At 44.1% G+C, this 16,810-nt stretch overlaps 1 protein-coding gene across 3 annotated transcripts in view; it reads left to right on the forward strand.

Moving 5' to 3' along the window:
• The first annotated feature begins 733 nt into the window (after positions 1-733).
• TTC39C (tetratricopeptide repeat domain 39C) overlaps positions 734-16,810 on the forward strand; it is a 101,394-nt gene continuing 85,317 nt past the window's right edge. For all 3 annotated transcript variants that reach the window (XR_012715446.1, XR_012715447.1, XM_075270602.1), the window contains exon 1: positions 734-982. Coding sequence is in view for 1 of the 3 variants with exons in the window: in XM_075270602.1 (XP_075126703.1) it covers positions 843-982 (140 nt within the window). In the remaining 2 variants the exon portion in view is untranslated. The remainder of the gene's footprint in view (positions 983-16,810) is intronic.

The following is a 16,810-nucleotide window of genomic DNA, read 5'->3' on the forward strand; positions in this document are numbered from 1 at the left end:
ACACTGAAGCAGGTGGATCATCAACGCCAACAACACGGTCATTATATGGCGTCCCAGTGAGCTGCTGGGTTGCTGAAACAATCATGGGCACAGCGCCAGTAATGAATTCAGCGGCAAACCACCTGCTGAAACGCTGGAGCAGGCAAACCACCGACGGCAGCAATTTGCTGAATATTGGCGGATTATCGACGCCAACAACCTGCAGACGAAGTCGCGGGCAGAAGCTAGTATACTATATATTATGCTCAATTTCATGCCATCTACAGATCAGATATTGAGTACATTGGAACAGGTTTCCTTTATTTGGAGATTAACCCTCATGTGTATGTGGATATAGGAAGGTCCCAGAGAGGACAGAGACTGGTGCCAGCCATGATAGTCTCTAGAATATGTCAGAGCTTTATAGGCAACAAAATCTAAGGCTCTATCACTTCTATGTAACCAAATCCTGGGACAATGGAGACTTTGGGCAGCTGAGTGCATGGTGGGTTTCTTGAGAATACAGTGCCAGGGCTGTGGTGCCATGTCCTGTGGTAGAGGCTCCTCCACATGCAGGTGCTCAGTAAATGCTGCTTATTACAGCCTATAGCAGGGCTTGTCCCTCCCTAGTCATGAGGGCAGCACCCAGGGATGAGGACAGACATCATCATCACCATCATTACTACTCCCATCATCACAAAGCCTGGAGCAGCCGCAGCTGGGGCCTCCTCTTCCTGCCCCTCCCCCTCAGTACACGAGTAGTCGCACACAGCGGCAGGCAGGCGGGCAGGGTGTCACACTGGTGTCCTGACTGACAAGAGCCGCCGCCGCAGCAGCAGCTCCCGGGCACAGACTGGCACACAATGGCCGAGCAGCAGAGCTCAGGGCAGGGGGAGGCAGATCACTTGGACCCCATGGATGATGCGGAGCTGGCCCTGGTGGGCATCAACATGCTGCTCAATAACGGCTTCAGAGAATCGGATCAGCTGTTCAGGAAATACAGGTGAGGACGCGGCTGTGCCGTCATGATGGAGGTGTGAGGCTGTAATCTGTGCTGTGCCAATGGCTACGGCTCTCAGCCTGGCAGGGCGAGTGCACGATCACCTGTCACCCATGGCAGGTCCCATCATGTGCTTACACTGTAACATGCAGGTGCCGGTGGTACCCAGGGTCCTCTGTGGGCATTGCTGCACCTAGGATCACTATGGCCTGAGTATCTGCATGATCAGTGTGGCCCTCAGGATCAGTATGGGGCCCCTGCGACCCTCACAGACTCTGCACAATCACTGTGGCCCTCAGGATCTAAGTGAGATCCCTGTAATATGCAGGATCCCTGTACATCCTGGGACATGGGATCACTGGGGCACTCCGCTATAGCACTGGGTTCCTGGCATGATCGCTGTGGCATTTGGGGTCCATGTCAACTACATTTAGCAGTCTGAAAGATCGCCATGCTAGTCAGGAATTTTGTGACATTACTATGATAATCAACTAGATTGTCACCTGGTAACAGCAGTGTGGCAGTCCTTGGTGATCCCTGTGCCACTCTAGATCTCTGACTTCTACTACAACACTCAGGATCATTGTGTGGTCACTATTGTGCGTAGAGTCCTTGGTTGTCCTCTCTGTCCGCTCTATTTCAGCATCCTGAGATATCACTATGACAGTCAGATATGTAGACTGCACTGTGACAGTAAAGATCACTGAGAGATTGGAGTCACTTCTGCAGACACTGATAATGAGATCCTTGGCTGATTCCAGTGCTGATCAGGATCTCTTTCTGGGTATTAAACCTTCCATTAAAGATCCCTGCCATGGATGTGCTGTAGGCTATCTGCAGACGGACTAACTGCATTGTTATTTAGGGCTAATCCTCACGGTTTATGCCCAAAACGAGTTTTGCGCTACTTATTTTTACGGTGGATTCTTTTCCGCTTTAAAAATCTGCCTGGAACAGAATTGCTGGAGACTCATTCGTGTGCACAGGATGGGGGCGGCTGATGGAGTTGATTCATATTTTGAACATAGAACATCACTATGTCAAGCACAGGGCTATGGAGCCTGAGTTACGGCCAGTTTTGGGTGTTGGAGTCAGAGTTAAAGAAACGTTACCGACTCTATCGTCAAAATAAAAGGATTAATGATTGTATAATTTATTAGATGTATAGTTTGTTTTTTTTTTGGGGGGGGGGGTATTAGAGGAGTATATGCCTCATGGGTAACCATTCATAAAGGAGTTGAAGGGCTATGGAAAAAATAGCAGAGTTGGAGTCGGTGGTTTGGTGGTTTTCCTACCATAGATTTGTGGCTGAAATTTTTGGTGCCTGTCAAATTCACCTGAATGGGATCTGCACAGATCTGTGTATAGTCTGCAGTTGTATTAGGTTAAGGCCCCACATAGCAAGATACATTGCATTTTTTTTCCTGCAGTCTTTTTCATTGCATTTTCGCAGACTTTCTGCCCCTGTTATACTTATATGGAGAACGCCTATGTTTCCCTGAAAACACTTTTCCGCTGTGGATTTTTTTCCTGCAATGTGTGGATGGGATTACTCAGAATCCCCTTCATTTTGTAGGTACTGTAAAACGCAGTGTTTTCGTGACGTTGGACTTCAGCTTAAGGCTGAGGCCTCACTTTGCGGAAATACAACTTCTTTTGTTGCAGGTTTTGCTGCAGTTTTTTGAGCCAAAGCCAAGAGTGGCTAAAAAATGAATGGGATATTTATAAGAAGTTCTTATACTTCTATCATCTGCTCAATTCACTCCTGGCTTTGACTCAACCCCCCCCCCCCCCCCTAAAAAAAACAAAGAAAACGCACCCACAATGTGGTGTTTCAGCCTAAAAAGCTTTTCAATCACTGAAATTTCTACAATGGATCTGCCGCATGTGAATTTTCTCATACAGAGACCTTGGTATCCACAACACATGGCTAAATTAGACTTTCCAATTAGATGAGACTGCCACAATATTGGGAACCTCAGTGCTAATGACTGTGTGATCTCTATGCCAGTATTTACTATGGCCTGGTTTATCGCTGTGCCAGTCAGGAGGCCTGTGTAATTTTGGACTGTGCCCCAGATGTCAGAATAATATATGGTTGTGTCTATATGAGTCTCTCGTAAAGAGATCTTGTAATCACAGGCTCCGTCGCTTGCCGTTGCCTTTGTGCTGTTGTCACTACATCAGGATCCTGTATGACAATTTAAGGGCTTACAAAAGTTGCGGCAATGAGTATTATTAGTGTGAACAGCACAGTAGTTACTTCGGGTCTTGAGTGCTCAATGAGCCAGTGAATAACATAGATACACTGTGAGTCAAGCAACACCTGTCTGCTGCGCCAGCTGGATAGGATCGGGTCACTTATCTAATTCTATGTGAAATGTTTGATCACTTGGATTGTAATGCCCATTCTCTATGACTTGTCTGAAAAGTCCACATACCCTTAGTCATGGCTGCCTCGTGTAGGAATTAGACTGCAAACACTGGCCTCTAGCAATTCTGAATTTCTGTGCTTGGGTTTGGACTGGTCCACAGGGGAGTCAGTGAACCCCTTGGTAGGCCCCTGAGCCCGAGTAAACCCCTATGTGCACAGTGTTCAGTACATTCACTATGCTACATATGCATGTATAGTATATAGCATCTCAACCAGTCTATGTAACCATATATAATAAAAATATTATTTAACTGCCCAGTATTGGCAGATGACCTCTGGGTGCAGAGGCAGTCCGACCAGTATCTCCATTTCCCCAGACCCACTGTCTCAATGTCACCTATCATCTCGTATCACCTGCTTACCACGTATCCTCCATGCTGCCATTATTACATGGAGTGTCTGTCAGGGGGTCAGCTACATGGGAAACAAAACAACACTGAAACAGGGAACTATGGTTATCCTCAAAGTGGAAGTTTGCTAAGCATATCCCTGACATTGTGATTTCACACGGGAAGAACATTTTTTGTATTGGGTCTGTGTTATTCTATATGGACAGCACTTCTAATAGTAATATAATTGGGGGGTTGATTGAATGCAGCCTTTTTAATCCCACCATACACATTAATGGGGTTGTCTGGATTTCTTTTTTTCTATGGTCTATTAATGAATGAATTGGTGAATGGCTGACGTCAGTGGATGATGAGCTGCAGTAGTGCAGCCTTTTCACTATACAGTGTTCTGAGCTACCTGGTTCCGGCTCTGTATACTGTACAGTACAGGTAGCGGATGGGGCTGAACAGCTGACTGATGTGGGGGGCTGCCTGTCAGATATATATGGCCTATCCTAACAATAGGCCATAAAAAATTTTTAAATAGTTACCTCTTTCAATAGGCAAAGGAAATTTCAGGCATTTTGAAACCCAGCAGATGTCAGAGGAGGGTAGTCATACATATTAGATCATCAGATCATTCCACCAAAATCTGTAAGTGCCAACATTAATCTAATGTGTATAGTCAGTTTTTGGTCAAAAACTAAATAAATGTAGAGAAGTCCTAAAATATCTGAATAACATATACTCGCTAGGAGATTCCCCTCCTCTATAGTAGACATCATGTGCAGATAGTTGGCATGTCATCACTGCAGGACAGCTAACAAAGGCCAATGGGAACCCCAGGGCATGGATCAGCAATGGTATTACGTTGTATCAGCTATTTTATAGCATTTCCTAATTTATGCTTTTTAAAGGGATCCTATCATTCAGACATTTTTTTTCTAAGTACCACATTGGAATAGCCTTAAGAAAGGCTATTCTTCTCCTACCTTTCCTACCCTTCGCCTACAATCCCGGTTCTTGTCGGTATGTAAATTAGCTCTCTCGCAGCACTGGGGGCGGGCCCCAGCGCTCAGACAGCACTGGGGGCGTCCCCAGTGCTGCGAGAGAACTCTCTCCAGCGCCGCCTCCTCTTCTTCAGCAGCGTCATCTTCAGTGGTTGCTTGTAACTTCTAAGGCCTCCAGCCTTGGGCAGAGCAGACTGCTCTGCCCACGACAAATTTGCCACTTGCATAGTATTGTAAGAGGCCATTTTCTCGGGGCCTGTTGGCATGCACAGTCTGCTCTGCCCAAGGCCTAGAAGTAAGAAGACACCGCCGGAAGAAGAGAATGAAGAGACCGTTCCTGACGAAGATGGAGGCGGCATTGGAGAAAATTCTCTTGCAGCATTGGGGCTGCCCCCAGTGCTGTCTGAGTGCTGGGGCCCGCCCCCAGTGCTGCGAGAGAGCTAATTTACATACCGATAAGAACCGGGATTGTAGGCGAACGGCGGTAGGAGACGAATAGCCTTTCTTAAGGCTATTCCGACATGGTATTTAGAAAAAATGTCGTCTTAATGATAGGATCCCTTTAAATAATCGTGGAGAGCCCCTTTAGACCATGGCCCCACTCCGCGTATTCCTGTACCTGCAAAGTGGATGGGATTCTGGCTAGTCCCATCCGCACATTGCAGAAAAAAATCCGCAGCAAAACTGCAAGCAAACACAGCCTATCAAATATACCTACCGTATCGGTATAATAGAAGCAGAAAGTCCGCAGAGGAAAACTGTAGACTTTCTGCAAAAAAAAAAAAAAAATACTCTGTGGAATAAAATGAAATGTTTTTGTTGCTGTCTTTTCTGCAGAATTTTTCGCCCCACATGGGGCCTCAGCCTTAAAGAGTCTTTTTCTGGTGATCAGTGTCAAAAACGACTTTCATTTTTATTCAATGTGGATGGAGTACGTGGTGGTGGGCGGGGGAGAGAAGTAGGGAAGTTTAGTTTAGATGTGAAAATTAGTAGATTGTGAAATAAGAAATGACTGTGCAAAGAATAAGACCAGCAGTTAAAAGGTCGGTACACAAAAATTGCAAGAAAAAAAATGACTCGCTAGTTACTGGAATGGGTCTTGAAATGTTTCCTAAAATCTCTTGCAGGTATATGGGAAATATCCCTACTCTTTTTGTTCTTGTGACCTTCAGAAGACAAGGGGTCACCCAGTCTGGTCCACATATATTGATGCATCTGCCCCTTCATACATACACTCACCGGCCACTTTATTAGGTACACCTGTCCAACTGCTCGTTAACACTTAATTTCTAATCAGCCAATCACATGGTGGCAACTCAGTGCATTTAGGCATGTAGACATGGTCAAGACAATCTCCTGCAGTTCAAACCGAGCATCAGTATGGGGAAGAAAGGTGATTTGAGTGCCTTTGAACGTGGCATGGTTGTTGGTGCCAGAAGGGCTGGTCTGAGTATTTCAGAAACTGCTGATCTACTGGGATTTTCACGCACAACCATCTCTAGGGTTTACAGAGAATGGTCCGAAAAAGAAAAAACATCCAGTGAGCGGCAGTTCTGTGGGCGGAAATGCGTTGTTGATGCCAGAGGTCAGAGGAGAATGGCCAGACTGGTTCGAGCTGATAGAAAGGCAACAGTGACTCAAATAGCCACCCGTTACAACCAAGGTAGCCAGAAGAGCATCTCTGAACGCACAGTACGTCGAACTTTGAGGCAGATGGGCTACAGCAGCAGAAGACCACACCGGGTGCCACTCCTTTCAGCTAAGAACAGGAAACTGAGGCTACAATTTGCACAAGCTCATCGAAATTGGACAATTGAAGATTGGATAAACGTTGCCTGGTCTGATGAGTCTCGATTTCTGCTGTGACATTCGGATGGTAGGGTCAGAATTTGGCGTCAACAACATGAAAGCATGGATCCATCCTGCCTTGTATCAACGGTTCAGGCTGGTGGTGGTGGTGTCATGGTGTGGGGAATATTTTCTTGGCACTCTTTGGGCCCCTTGGTACCAATTGAGCATCGTTGCAACGCCAAAGCCTACCTGAGTATTGTTGCTGACCATGTCCATCCCTTTATGACCACAATGTACCCAACATCTGATGGCTACTTTCAGCAGGATAATGCGCCATGTCATAAAGCTGGAATCATCTCAGACTGGTTTCTTGAACATGACAATGAGTTCACTGTACTCCAATGGCCTCCACAGTCACCAGATCTCAATCCAATAGAGCATCTTTGGGATGTGGTGGAACGGGAGATTCGCATCATGGATGTGCAGCCGACAAATCTGCGGCAACTGTGTGATGCCATCATGTCAATATGGACCAAAATCTCTGAAGAATGCTTCCAGCACCTTGTTGTATCTATGCCACGAAGAATTGAGGCAGTTCTGAAGGCAAAAGGGGGTCCAACCCGTTACTAGCATGTTGTACCTAATAAAGTGGCCGGTGAGTGTATATAGTATACCAGGCCTTGCTCTATTCACAGTTGCACTATGGCCTTCCATCAGGGTTTACAGTATTTTTGAAGGCAACCATAGTATATTCTATGGCCCACTAAGTTTTGCCGGGATCTGCTTGAAAACAGATCTGTCATAGGGCTTCATGGCACGTGCTAACAAAGGCTTCAGTGCATTGTTCTGGAGCCTTTACCTCTGTACCACATATTCATTTATAAACATTATGGCAGAAATCAATAGCAATAAGCAATTTATAATGTACTGCACCAGGTGCCGGGGACCTATGTAATATATTCTGTGTGCTTGTTAGTTCTTGTTATTCCCAGAGGATTTTTTTTGCCTCTAGGAACTTGTTTCCTATTCACTTGCCTAAGAGATATTGATGGCGTATTGTTAGGACATGTGATCGATGTCGGACCAGCGTGACCCTGACTGTTGACCCCCCCCCCCCCCATGGATCATTAGATTGAAATGACAGCGACTGTAGGAAAGGACTGTGCTGTTTTATCTCTTTCAATATTAAGTATTGGAGCACCTGCCATTATTAAAGGGATCCTATCACTCACACACACTTTTTTCTAGGTACCACGTCGGAATAGCCTTAAGAAAGGCTATTCTTCTCCTACCTTTCATCGTCTTCTCCGCACCGCTGTTCACCTACAATCCTGTTTTTTTCTCGGTATGCAAATTAGCTCTCTTGCAGCACTGGGGGCGTCCCCAATGCTGCAAGAGAACTCTCTCCAGCGCCGCCTCCATCTTCGTCAGCAGCGTCATCTTCATCCTCTTCTTCCGGCGGTGGCTTGTAACTTCTAGGCCTTGGGCAGAGCAGACTGCGCATGCTCACAGGCCACGAGAAAATGGCTGCTTGCACAGTAAAAACCGGGATTATAGGCGAATGGCAGTGCAGAGAAGACAAGAAAAGGTAGGAGAAAAATAGCCTTTCTTAAGGCTATTCCGGCGTGGTACCTAGAAAAAAATTGTGTGAGTGATAGGATCCCTTTAAAGTATTCAAGGGAGTGTGTCACCAGCACCCAGCAAAGTAACGCCCTCGTTGCCCCAAAGTTCTCATTTGCATATTAACAGCAGGAGGCATACTGTACATTGTATAATAATTTCTCTTAAGTGGACAAACACTTAAAGGTATTATCCATCTTCAATATATATATTTTTTTTGTTACAAGCAGTTGATCTGCACAACGTGTACCAGGCTCGGGCCGCAGTGGTGACCTCAGTGACATGTGGTGACCACTACAACCAGTAAATGACTACATGATATGGTACTATGACATCACTGCAGGCTGGGAAATGGTGACTAGCAGGGGACTAGAGAAGAGAATGGAAGTGGCAGGAGATTAATAAGGGGAGCATTAATATTTTTATTTTATCCATTTTTGTTTGTGAAAAAGATTTTGGGATTGTAAAATTTTGACTATTATTTGTGCTGGGCAGGGGTACTGAAAAGGATATACAGGTTTCTAGTGAATGGTGAGCTGATAGGGTTTCTTGTAATACTTTATAGTTATCATATTATGTCCTCATGTAGATTTCCTTGTATAAACCATATTTTAGAATAAAATAGCCCCCTGTAAGTATGATGTGCTGTGTACAGGCGGCATTGTTGTGGCCCACATGGCTGCTGGCTGCGATCAGGTCGTCTCATTGTATGCGCCTTCTTGTGCTTCTGCTTCCTGCATGCGGTCTCATGCTGACTGCTGGCTTTGTATGATTTATGTTGTCAGTATATGACGTGGGCTGCAGTCTCACTTGTCATGTCGGAGGCCTCGTGTCACATATCACACAAGCCTGAATGAATCTCCTGCTAACTCTCATTTTGATCAGTCTGTCCTGTGATCCATCAGAGTCAGATTTTGCAAACAGAACGGATAGCGTGAAGCTCTGTTATGTAATCTATTCTGCTCATTTCCCATAGAGTAGTTACTGAGTAAGAGGATCTCGCCTTTACCGAGGTGCCAGTCAGAGGAGGAGAAATTGCCTTACATGGATTCCTCCAGGTTCTTAGCACCCTTAGCTGTTCCTTGGGGAATCTTAGAATAAAGGAAATTCACCGAGCAAACCACCAGGATTCAATTCTCAATGGAGAACAGGTATCTTGTACGTAGGAGCTTTTTAGCAGCAGTAGCAACATCCAATACCTCCAAGAGGTGAAGTGAACACGAAAAAACAGACCAATGGATGAGAAAGAACTGCGCTTGCTCCAGATCCGTAAATTCAACACGTTCTTTATTATGGTTCTTAAGAACCATAATAAAGAACGTGTTGAATTTACGGATCTGGAGCAAGCGCAGTTCTTTCTCATCCATTGGTCTGTTTTTTTTGGGAATCTTACAAACACCCTTCTTATTGAAGATTGTGTACTTCTTGCCGTAAAGCGAGGGACCTGTAAACAGAAGAACGGGGCTGCCAGCACTGGAAACAGAGGCCCAACTATGATATATGTATAGAGGCCTCCTGTCTCTTCACGGAAAGTAAGGATTGGATGTGCTCAGTTTCAGAGCCTCTTATGGTCTCAGAGAAGATAAGTTGCCTCCAGCACTATGACAGTGGGTTACTCTTCTCTTCCCATTGGGAACATATGCACATTTGAGCATGCAGGTGTATGGCGAGATTGGTAGGAATAGCTATTAGATGGTCAATCACTTCTGAGGCCTGGGCTAATTGATTTTAACTGTTAAGCTACAGTTTCAGCCCAAATGAATGCATTGAGGTGTTTACAAGCTTGTAATCTGTAGCTGTCAGTCAGCAGCGTTACGGAAATTGTCAGTGTAGCCCTGACCGAAGGGGGTAAGGGAAGGCCATCAGTGTCCAGTATGTGTAAGGGAGGGGGTGGCGACAATCCCAAACCTTAGAACAAAGTGACACCTGTTTAGAAGACCACTCCATGGTGCAGACCAGATTTTCTGTGACGAATTTTAGTTTCAGTATATATTATATGTACTGTCCATCTTAAAAAACTATAAAGAGACCACTCCCTTACAGGACCTCATTTCAATGGAGTTTTAGGTGATTGTCTTAAAATGGTTTCTCTATTTGCTCCTTTCATCCCTACACAGCCAACATGTTATAACATTACAGCGCTTAGAAGACTAATCCATTAGATGTGACGCCTTAAACTAGTGGGCACTATTTGTGCATTGACTACCCGGCCCCTGGTGTCCGCCCTGCCTTACTTAGACCATAGTTTGGCCTCCATTCTCTTTTTCAATGTTCATTGTGCTGACGCTCAAAGCTGTAGAACCAGTTCCTCGACTTTGTGTGTCTGATATTGTAAATTCTCTCTGATTCTATATAATGACATATATTTATTGTGGCTCATACATATATCTCAATTGTATAATATCCCCTCCACACTGTATTAATATAATGAGCAGAGTCCAGATCCAGGATCTATGGCATCTATCTGGAGCCACCATGATGGGCTTCACATTTGCTTATCTAGTGCAGCAGGCTAGTCGGACTTCCAAGGTAACTAGCCATTTCTGGACATGTATTATTGAGTTGAGCATTTCCAAGTGCAAGACATGGAGACAGGCCACTAATACACCTAGTCCTGCCACTAGAACAACCTGCTGACTCTATCGATTCTTCTATTGGAAGTCCACATATTTTGTTCACCTTTGTCCAGGTGTAAATAGTATGGCTAAGGTCAATGGGTATTTGAGAGACTGTTGTGTTACAGCACACCATCACGTAGCTGAATACTTGTTCATACAAGGGTTTTTATGGCAGTAAAATATCCTAATACATGGTGGTAAAAGGGTGTTTCACCATGGCAATCCTGTGTGAATGGATTTTATGGGGTATGTACCTCCCCGGGGGACTCGGATGAGTTTGGATAAGGCTGGCCCAGACTCTGCCCAGAGCAGTGGGATAGCGCTCTTGCATGGTGTAAATGCACTGTTTGCCCTATGGTTAATGTGTCCCTGCCTGCGTAGCACCCCTCCACCTGTGGCAGAACAGAAAACCACTTGTTATAGATGGATGACTGCTGCAGGGCAATATATGGGATAAGCTGTGGAGCATTAACGCTCCGCTAATTCAGACATAAAACTAATGACCAAATTCCTAAGAAAAGAACACCCAATATGCAAAAAATCTATGTATCTGGTTATACAATATCAATAACCTCATTCAATTTCCTTTTGTAGTCAGAGTTGGTAACTTAGTACCATCCAAAATTGTCCCCAACTGCAACTCCACAGTCCTGGTTTACAATTAAATGCAGCCCATAATTCTGAACATTTTATGTTACATATGATACAATAATGTGCCACCTGCTGCTTCTATGAAACAGGCTTTACAGTGTCCACCTCAGTAAATGTGCCATCATGGACACACATGCTCAATCTTGCTTCCCTCTATCTGCTGGTCATGCTGGAGAACTCCCGGCTCCTCTGAAGATGCAGCGTCTTCTCTGTCTGTAGATGCTGAGTATGTGATAGTGAGACAGCCTTACTGCTATGGACTTCTTTAGTATCTGGTATGACAATCTGGGAAGGTGTTGCAGCCTCAGAAGGAGCCGACTCAGCAGGAATGCCTCCGCAGCAGAGACCGAAGACTGAGCATGCATGTCCACCATGAAGAGGCTTACCAAAGAAGTGGATGCAGTGAAGGTTATTCCTAGAAACAGCAGGTGGCGCTATACTAAGTATTCGTAAATTAAGTGTAAATACCAAGTGTTTATAATTCTGGGTTAGATTTAGCTGTATGCCGTATTCTTCATGGGGCAAACCCTTAAAGGTAAACTGTCCCATTATCTTCAGGACTAGGGTCCATCACTTATGCAGTGTATCCCAATGAAGGAACCCGATACTTCTAGTTTAGGGCCTGTTGGGACTATACAGGAATTGTATCTGATCTCCTAGTATAGGGTCCCATACGCCCTGCATGAAGAATCACAGTCTGTCGGTTTTATCCTGAGTTTATAGTGTATATACTGCATGTATACATAGCGCAGTGTGTATGTATTACTTTGGTAATAAAAATAGCCTTGTTGCTGGCTTTAGCGCTTGTCTGTCGGGGAGGTGAATGGGGGGGCTTGTGTATAAGCTTCTAGTCGCCCGCTGATAATATTTTAATGTTGCTAGCAGCATGTGTCGCATGAATGTGGGTTGACATTTCACTAATAAGGCATAAATGACTGAATAAGTTACTGAAGAGCGGGGGGAGGGATGTGTGGGGAGAAGGAGAATGGGCCTATTTATAAAGCCTATTCTCTGCCTCTTGTGTGTATTATAGCACTATATTTATAATGGGTGATTAGACGTGTTTTATGGCAGATTTTCTAGTCTGACACATTGCACTGTGTGGATGTGATTATTAGGCTGTTGCTATAAATCTAACAATTCTACTTATGTGTCTGTTCTGTATTGTTAAAAATAGTCATTGGTAAAAATATCAACGCCCCTCTGTTACACACCGTCACACTACACAGATAGCACAGAGCTAATAATCTTGTCCTCCAAATCTTCCCTTTATGCTTCATTGTATTGTTATATTATTGTTTCTTATACTTGTTTGATGCATTTTCATTGCAAATTGGAAAGATTTTTGGTAACATGGTGTGTGTGTGTGTGTGTGTGTGGTCGGACCGATGTCTGGTGATGCAATGATCTAACCATGATTCAGTAGTTGGAGGGATAATCTTCTTATCTGTGATGACTATTCTATGTCTGAGACCAAGTATACAGTGGGCATTAAACCAACACACAGATTTTTAGGGATGAAACATTTTTGCTTATATGTCGCCACTGAACATTTTGGCATCAAACCTGTCCAGGGACATATGAGGTGTCAATCGCTACTGAGCCCTAGAGCTCAAAGGACTCCATGCAACATAGGAAGACATAAGTGTTAGGCCAGCTTCCCATGGACAGCTTTGGTCTGTGAGATATGGACCAGATCTCAGTTGTATTTTCCAGACTGGACCAGGACCTGGCCCCTAGCATCAAAGTCTCCTATGATACAAGGAGTCCCTGCTTCTGCATAGCTTTACTATTCCATAATGTAAAAATTTTTCGGTAAAGCACAACCGTGCCGTGAGATAGCAGGGACTACTAGTGTCATAGTGTTCAAGGAAAATGGGATTCGGGGTCCCAGTTTAATCCAGTAAATACAGGATTATATGAAGCCTATATTTTAGGGACCAAACCTATGCAGCAGGCCTTATAGATAGAAAATGGTGAGTGCATTATGTGTAAAGCCCCACCTATCAAAATGCTGCGGAAAAAAATGTGTCGGAAACTCATCATGTTTTTTTCTGTAATGTTTTTCTTTGCGATTTCGCACATTTTTCTTCTATTGACTTTAAGCCCCTCTTATACCTATGCGGAAAATGAGAGTTTTTGCAAACGCAGCTTTAACTCTGCAGATATTTTTCTGCAATGCGTGGATAGGATTAGCTAGAATCCCATCCATTTTGCACTTACTGTAAAACACAGGGTTATGTGGGCCCCTAACCTTACACATTTTGCATCGGAGCCCAGGAGCTTAATCCTCTGAACCTGATATTAGGTTGTAGGGCACTAAACCAACCGACCGGAAGAACTTAAATGAAAGTGCAGGTGAATATTGTTGTGCTTATTGTAATGCTCTGCTGAGATCTGATGGCAAACGTGAGGTCATTTTCATGGACTATGACTATTGTGAAGCCTTGACATTAACGTGTCCTGGCTGTAAACCATACCCAAGCATACATCCATTCATTCATATGGAGCTTGCTTTGCATGTTCCAGTAACAGAAATCTCTTGGCTGTGCCCCACGTTTCGGAAACGCACCATTTTATATAGTAGATTTTGTTACGTTTTTTAGGAGTAGTTTGAAAATAAATGGGAAAAAAAATATAAAGGAAGCTCTTAAGCATTTCCCTACTGTTCAATCCACTCATGACTTTGACTCAAAAAACTGCTGCAAAATCTGCAACAAAAAACGCTGCATTACCTCAATGTGGGGCCTCAGCCTTCAGACTTTAAGATGACAATATTGATGGCTTGTCCCTAAAAAAGCCCATAAATATCAGATCAGTAGGGGTTCAACTCCCAGCACCCCCACCAATCAGCTGACTAGAGGCACTCCAGTAATACTAGGCACACCCACTACCATATTACATACTTGTGCCTGGTAAATAATAAAGTGAAGCATTCCCTGCAATAGTTTCTTTAACACAAAAAAAAAAAAGAGAAGAAAACAATCCATTTTTGATAAAGCCTAAATATAATGTTTCTACATAAGTGGATGTGCGTGCAGATATACTGGCGTGTGCACCTGCATGGTCATTGGTGACATTTTTATGGCATCTTTCTGTGTGGCTTTTTCAGCTGGCTCTTAGGACAGATATTGCAGCGCTTGCTTTATCTGTGCTTAGAGGAGCAGGTGCAGGAGTTGTAGCTTTTAGGGAAATAGACTTTTAACTCCTGTATTGATTTCTGTAACATTTGTCCTATAAATAATTCACAAGTCGCTCTGTATGAATTTGTCAGCTTCTTTTGAGCCAAAAAAAAATCTCTGGGCTTGTGGGCTTTACCAGTATTCCTGAGAATATGAGGGTCCTATGAATAGTCCTCCATAGGGAGAGGTGTACCGTATTCTGTACTGCCGTATACCATGTGTAACCTCTCAGCATAGAAGATTATTATGATGAAAAGCCACAAAATATCATGATATAATGCACTGCTCCTTTAAAGAGTCGGAACGCAAAGGTTGAGCATCAAGAACTTTACAAAGTATATGAACTGTAACAGTATACAAAGGTTTGTTGTCACACCTTATGTAAGGATGGCTGCAAAAGCATGGATGATACAGTTTTATATGGTTTGGATTGTGAGCTGGTAAATATGACCTTTTTCATATAAGTGTACTCACTGCCAAGTATAGGTGTGTCCTTCAACACCGCTGACCAGTATACACATATAACACCATGAGAAGTGCACTCCTGAAATAGGTGTGTTCTCTAGCTAACTCCTGGCTTTAAAGACATCTTAATGTCTTTAAGTGGCTTCAGCACAGCTCCTGTGTCATTGCTTGGAAGGATCTATGAGTAACAGCGTGGTTTGCTATTGATTAAAGGTGATAAAGTTCTGTAAACCTCATTACCTGAACACTTTCTTAAGCCTCCTTAATAAATTGCTGTAGTAGCAGCATCAGTGTGTTACTTTCAAGTGTGTACTTTTGTCTCATATTTACTTTGTATTTCTTATCTAGCACCTATATAGCCCGCAGCTCTGTACAGAGTTTATCATCGCTTCGTGTCCACAGCAGAGCTCACAATCTTCCCTATCTCTGGCTTACACCAGAGCCACAGTCATAGAAAGACATGAACTATAAGTATATTTTTGGACCTTTAGGTCAGAGCCCCACGGGCCGGAAATGCCGCGGGAACATTTTACAGTACTTGCAAAGTGGATGGGATTCATACGAATCCCATGCCCACTTTGCGGAAAAAAATCTCAGTGCAGACAGGCTTTAGAGCTGGTTCACACGGGGCTAGTAACCACGTATTTTGGTCCTGACTTTGACGCGGGAAGCGCGTCAGAATCGGGACCAAAATGCGCCTGCCGTGACTATTGCAGCTTCCGACAGTCGCAGCTTCCCGCTCCGGAGTAGGCCTAAATGAATGGGCCTAGTCAGGAGGGATTGTCTTGACATGTTGCAGCGATGTCCGCCTCAAGAACAGGCAGCTCACTTTCTTTTTTCCGCGTGCGGGGACAAACCTGTAGCGGAAAAAAGATCGCTAGATCGTTAGCCCATAAGATCGCTACATAGACCTCTATTGTGTGGGGGGCGGATTATGAGGTAGATTCCGCACCAAAATCTGCCCCCTCTTGCCCCGTGTGAACTAGCCCTTAGGGGACTCCAGAGAACCAGGAAGAAACCCATACCAACGCACTGGCTGACCATACAGATGTGTTCTTCCTCACCTTTTGGTTAGACATGTCCAGATATGATGACATGAAATGGTTAGCTTTTCAAGACAATATGCCTCTGTTTTGTGATGTGGTGTCGCACAGATGTGCTATATGTATATATTTCTGGCCACCCTGTAGTTGTGTTCTGCATTACAAATTTTCAAGGCTTTTGTTAACATGTCTTTAATATTTTATTGGAATTGGTTTTATGAGAAATTGGAGTCCTGAAATAGGCCCTGTGGTTGCAATATTCTTTGCATAAATGAATAATGAAAAACTTTGTATTATATCTGAGAGAAATGCCTCTTTCTGCTCTTATCAGTCAGTTTCTCTGTTTGCCCTCCCCTTAGATAAACTGGGTTTCACTCTGAAAATTGTGCTGTATCCGGGGGCAGAAAGTATAGGAGATAAGAGAAGAAAGACAGGCTTGGGCGCCATTGGCCAGTGCAAATCTGTCAGATTCTGGACGAAAATGTCCCACAAGACAGATATTTCCCAACTATTTTAGGGATGAAATGTGACACCTCATGGACCCCATTATATTCAGTGTGGTCCCTCTGGATCTGTTTGTGTCCGTTATTTGACCTTTTTCCATTCTTTTGGTCCTGTTACTATGCCAGAAGTATGGACCTTAGATGTGAGTGTAGCGTTAGTGTAATGCTGCCACTATATAGATGCT

This window comes from Leptodactylus fuscus, chromosome 4, assembly GCF_031893055.1.
Source record: "Leptodactylus fuscus isolate aLepFus1 chromosome 4, aLepFus1.hap2, whole genome shotgun sequence".
In the NCBI taxonomy this organism is placed as follows: Eukaryota; Metazoa; Chordata; class Amphibia; order Anura; family Leptodactylidae; genus Leptodactylus; species Leptodactylus fuscus.